The sequence below is a fragment of the Physeter macrocephalus genome, chromosome 4 (genome assembly GCF_002837175.3).
Source record: "Physeter macrocephalus isolate SW-GA chromosome 4, ASM283717v5, whole genome shotgun sequence".
Taxonomy (NCBI): Eukaryota; Metazoa; Chordata; class Mammalia; order Artiodactyla; family Physeteridae; genus Physeter; species Physeter macrocephalus.
This window is the reverse complement of record NC_041217.1, coordinates 74451373-74456875: the sequence shown is the minus strand read 5'-3', so window position 1 is coordinate 74456875 and position 5503 is coordinate 74451373. Positions and strand designations below refer to the sequence as shown.

The 5503-nt window shown below is 43.5% G+C and overlaps 1 protein-coding gene across 2 annotated transcripts in view; it reads right to left on the bottom strand.

Moving 5' to 3' along the window:
* Positions 1-330: 330 nt before the first annotated feature.
* The window catches only part of SNX27 (sorting nexin 27), a 78615-nt gene continuing 73442 nt past the window's right edge, over positions 331-5503 (bottom strand). For both annotated transcript variants that reach the window (XM_024116083.2, XM_055084315.1), the window contains exons 9-12: positions 2711-2860; positions 2253-2381; positions 1810-1869; positions 331-912 (exon numbers count right to left, since the gene is read on the bottom strand). In XM_024116083.2, coding sequence (XP_023971851.1) covers positions 865-912; positions 1810-1869; positions 2253-2381; positions 2711-2860 — 387 coding nt within the window. In that variant the 3' untranslated portion in view covers positions 331-864. The remainder of the gene's footprint in view (positions 913-1809; positions 1870-2252; positions 2382-2710; positions 2861-5503) is intronic.

Below are 5503 nucleotides of genomic sequence, written 5' to 3'. Positions count from 1 at the left end.
GTGGCTAAAAGCCATGAGTGGAAGAGACAGAGATGGACCAGGAAAGTTGTCTTGGAATCAAGAGAGACCACACCAAGTCTTTAGACTCTCACTGCAGATCTGCAGCCTTGCTGCCCTTGAGAAACACACCTCTTTCTCCTCCCCAGCAGCCTCTTGGAAGATAAAGAAACTATGCTCTTTGCTCCTCAGACTCTATGGCAACCCATGATCCAGAATCTTCAGTCAATACAAAAAAGGGGGGAAAAACCCAAGCAGGTTGTAAACTTTTCGAGTCCTTCATGAGGAGAGGTATTTTTCCCTGTAAATTTTTTTTTCCTTTTTAAAGTTTGTTTCAAAATAAAGAGAGCAAGAGAGAAGTCATGAATTCTAGTGAAAGGTGTGTAAAAACACAAGCTAAAAAAGGTACTGCCATCAATATGAAATTTAAAAAGAAATATATATATGTATATACGTGCAGCTAATTTGTGTATATATAATTTTTACATACATACATATATATGCCTGAACAGTGCAAATGATGGAGTTCATAGTTCCAGTTCTAAAAATATAGTACAAGGAGAGTCTGTTGGTATGAGGCCCAGGTGAAAAGACAAAGATACCTTTGGCGAGTTGGTTGGGCTTATTTTTTTTTCCTGTCTTAACTCAGTTGACTCCTGGTGCTGACCCATCTGTTGTTCTCTACCAGCTCAATTCCAGAGACATGAAATTCAGAGGGATTATTAATAATATTTAGTTTAGGGCTTTTGAATATAATGACTTTTTTCCTTTTTCTCTTCTTTTGTGTTAATGGTTACTCTGTCTGACATGGGAGACGAAAGGGATAAGAGGATGAGGGTGAAGAGAAGGGAAGAGGGTAACGAAAGGCTAGGTGGCCACATCCCTCTGCTGTGACCTCACCATCTGGAAAATGTTCTGAAAGGAAAAAAAGAAAAGAGTTACTGGGAAGCCTTAGGTGTCCTCATCTCCTCCCATCTAGAGACAACCCCTCACACAGAAAATGTATGACTGGATGGATGACTTGATCTGATTGGCCTCTTCACTTGATATAACTCTCCATCAAGAATCACAGCCTTTTAGAGTTGGAAGGGACCTAGGATATTAACTATCTGGTTCAGCCTTCCTGTCTCACAGATGAGGAAAGATGAGAAAACTGAGATCAGGGAGGCTGATTTGTCCAAGATCACAGAGAGAAAAAAAGCTGGGAGAGAATCCAGATCTGATTCCCAGAGCCCAATGTTCTTTCTACTATACCAAGAATATAAACTTTCTTATTCCTGACTTTACCCTCTGAACCTTGGAAACATCTTCTTTGAGAGTAAGTAGGTAATTATTCTGAATGTTTTAAATTCTGTTCCAGCACTGGCATATACAGACAGCAGGAAAGCAGCAGCAAAAACCTTCTCATGCACACACATTCTTGGTTAGCCTAGACAGACTCTTTCACGTCTCACCCAGTCAGAACGGCTAAAACTGAGGACAGCTGCCCTTCTGGGTCAGGAAGAACATGGAGGGCGACTGACAAAAAACAAGCAGAGGAGGGTGCATGAAGTCATGAGAGACGGAATAGCCTGTAGCCAATGGCCAATCTCTAGACAATGGAAGGAGGGCTTTTTGGTACAGTCCGTTTAGCGTCCAAGGCTAATAACCTCTCTGGAAGAATATCCTGGCTCACATGGGATAACCAGTCTCTAACTAATACTTCTAGACAGATGGAGATGAGGGTCCCAGGTATTTGGCCACAGGACTATACATTTTAAACAAACAAACAAAAAAAGATGAAAAGGTCAATTCAAGATTGTTTAGAATTACCTCTTTTCTCCACTTGAGCTCGCAGAACACCCTCTCGAAGCATTCATGCATGTAATTGAACTGAAAAAAAAAAACAGAGCAACACTCACTGGCTTCTCAAGACCAGGCACCAGAGGACCATGCCTTTGAACTACTTTCCAGAGTCATCTTCCAAACTTGCTCAGCCTAGAGAAAAACCTTAACAAGCTCCATAAAACCCAGGCCTGGCTCATCTGCTATTCTCTGGCTCCTTCTAGTGGTAACTGTGAGTCAAGTGGGATATGAAATTGCCAATTCTACTCAGGCCTAAAGGAAAGACAGGAAGAACCTGGGGCTCTAGGATTCAAACAGGTTCAGATCTCAAAACAACTGCTCTACAGCTCTCTCCATTTACGCATTTAGCTTAAGCAGAACTTTAAGCCCAATCTACTTTCCCCGTGCACGCTTCCCCAACTACCACTCACATATGGTGTGAAGATTTTAACCCATCGAGGCTTCTTCTCTCCTCGAGCATATTCAAAACAGAAGGCCATTCCTTCTTCATCTGTATCCCATCGTTGCATCTCATCCCATTCAAATGCTATTACCTGGTTCTAAACAACCGAGAACAAGAGCATAAGTTTGAGAATGCTGGGGAGCTTAGGTAAGATGGTTCTGAACCAGACAGCAGAAAAGAAATCAGTAGAGATGTCTCCATCATTTCAGGGAAAAAACTGTGACAGAAGAATAAAAGTCAGTGTAAGCAGTCAGTGAAGGTGAGGAGCAGTGTGGATCCAGAGCCTATTTACCCCAGTCAAAACAGTTTTGATATCATTTCCCCCACAAGGAGGAACTAAAACATAGCAAGTGAGTATCAAAGTATTCCCGGTGTTCGTGGACCACGCCCCCTGACTTCCCAGCTACATGCTAAATGAACTCTCACCTCCAGTTGTCCTTCTTCAGTGCAGGCATGCAGTTTAAAGTGCGTGATGCTGATGGCTGTGATAACATGCCCCTTTCTCCTGGAGTCGCAGGCACAGTGGGGGAAGATGATTTCATTGTAGCCCTCACAAGTCCTTAGCATGTTGAGGTACTAGAGAAAAGAGGAAAGAGAAACAGTGTTACTATGGAACTACACCATCATCAGGAGCTGCTGAGATGGCACACAAAAGAACCAACCAACCTGAAGACCTTGCCTCTGGTCTCACATCCATTGCCAAGCTGGGACAGGACTCCTAGATGATCCTTTATCCTTCTAACTTTCAACTCCATACTTCCAACCCTGCTCTCTTTCTCTACTTATATATAAATGAAGCCAGAAGAGATACTGCAACCAAGACTCCGAGGACTAGAGGGAACTCACAATGCCATTTAGTCAAGCCCTCTATTTTCACTGTACCTAAGGGATAGAATCAAATCTATCCTTATAATTAAGGAAAGAGAGCTAATGTTTCTCATCTCTTCTCCAATCATAAGTTAGAATGATCTCAGTGATGAGGATTAAGCTCTCCCAAATCTCATATTCATAAAAAGTTTAAGCTGAAGGAAACTTTAAAAGTTAGTCATTTTACAGAAACTCAGAATACTATTAGAATTGCTTAATGTCACAGGTAATAGTAAGTGGCACAACCAGGATTAGAAGCCAGGTTTAATTTCTAGGCCTCTGATCCTTTCTCTATTACCAACTAGTCCCATTTAGCCCCACTGTCCCCTGGGTCTCCAGCATATATGTCTCCTTAAAAAGCATCTAGACCGGGCTTCCCTGGTGGTGCAGTGGTTGGGAGTCCGCCTGCTGATGCAGGGGACACGGGTTCGTGCCCCGGTCTGAGAGGATCCCACATGCCGCGGAGTGGCTGGGCCCGTGGGCCATGGCCGCTGGGCCTGTGCATCCGGAGCCTGTGCTCCGCAACGGAAGAGGCCACAGCAGTGAGAGGCCCGCGTACCGCAAAGCATCTAGACCAAAAACAAGTGACATATGTGACCCTCACAGGTACAATGCTCCAAGACTGATCCAGAGAGGTCTCTGAACTCTTTGTCCCTTCTCCTCTACAGTTAAGGCTGGCCTCTCTCTTACTTAACTCACTATGTTGAGTTGAGAGGGGAGAGAGTAAAAGAGAATGAATGGGAAGGAGAGTAGAAGAGAAATAGGGAAAAGATGATAAGGAAAAAAGAAGACACATGGACTCTGACCTGGTTTCCTCAGTGACTGCCTGGGAAACAAGCAAATAGTCTCAAGTCTGTGTGACACCCTCATCTGCATCTCACACAGGAAGAACAAGGCATAGTGGTGATGTGAGCAGAGAGTTAGAGAGAAGACAAAGGTATAGCACCCTAGTTGATTTCAACTAGATGGGTACGGAGGTTAGAATACACGAGAGCTGCCTTCCGCCTCCCCAAGAGAAAAGAAGAGACAGGCACAAAAAGGATCCTAGGCAACCTATGGCTCTGGTACCAAGGAATGGCACCTAAGACTGTCTCTACTGCCACCAGGGACTGTCTGGGAAGACCTAAGGGCCCAAACTATGGCAAAGGTATGAGCTGTCCTCTGTATTTGGAGAGCAAGGGAACTTACACAAAGCTTACTTATCTGTTAACTTTGGAGTATTTTGTCAAGATTCTACTTGAGAGCTAGCAACCTGAACATACCCAATTTACAGAAAAGAAACTGAAAGTGACAAGTTTGTGAATTCCTGAAGGTCTCACAGTGATCTGGCAACTAATCGTAGTGATCTGGCAACTAATCGTAGTGATCTGGCCTAATCTCAGGCCTATCAACTGTGCTAAGTTGTTATACATAATGGTATCAAGACCTACGGGCTCTGAAGGGTCCATCTGAGGTGGTAGTTTCAATGTATTGACCATGACCACTGACTAGGCTAATGTCTCTGAACACTGATACCTGAATAAAACCCAACCTTTTGTCAGGGGGGAGGGAGGTCTTTAAAATAGGACTGCAGTATTATGGGGCCGGTACACACTTGTACACTGGCACTAGGTTTTCAAGAGAAGCATATTTTATACTCAGTTCAGATGACCCACGGGGAAACCTATCAATGTACTAACTGTACTTGTGCTCTTAACTGAGGATTACAAGATACAAACTTGTGTCTAAAAAATAATTTCGTAATAGATTACTATGCTTGTTAAACTCAGATTTTCTATATTTTGCCACAGAACAACCCAAACCTATTTATTTCTCTAGCACTTTGCACTGTGCCTGGCACACACTTGGTGCTCCACAAATATTTTTTGTTAAATGTATAAATGGAAGCTAGTGTGTTTAGAGTGCTATATGTGCAAAGAAACAATATGTATTCCATATTCAGAAGGCCTTATGAAATTACTTTGATTCTGTTGGCTTTGACAAAGGCAAAGAACTACTGCAGAGGTGGATAGCCCTTTTCAGTAGAAGATGCAGATGTGTTGGTCAGAATCATGCATTAATATATAGAAGACAATACCATTATCTTAAAGAAGAGGTGGAAGTTGAGTTTTAAAATTCTATCTCCCACATAGCAAAATTCCCTTAACCAAAATTCTGCCAAGACGTTATTCTATTTTTTTTCTTTTTTTTTTTTTGCCGTACGCGGGCCTCTCACTGTCGTGGCCTCTCCCATCGCGGAGCACAGGCTCCGGACGCACAGGCTCAGCGGCCATGGCTCACGGGCCCAGCCGCTCCGCGGCATGTGGGATCTTCCCGGACCGGGGCACGAACCCGTGTCCCCTGCATCGGCAG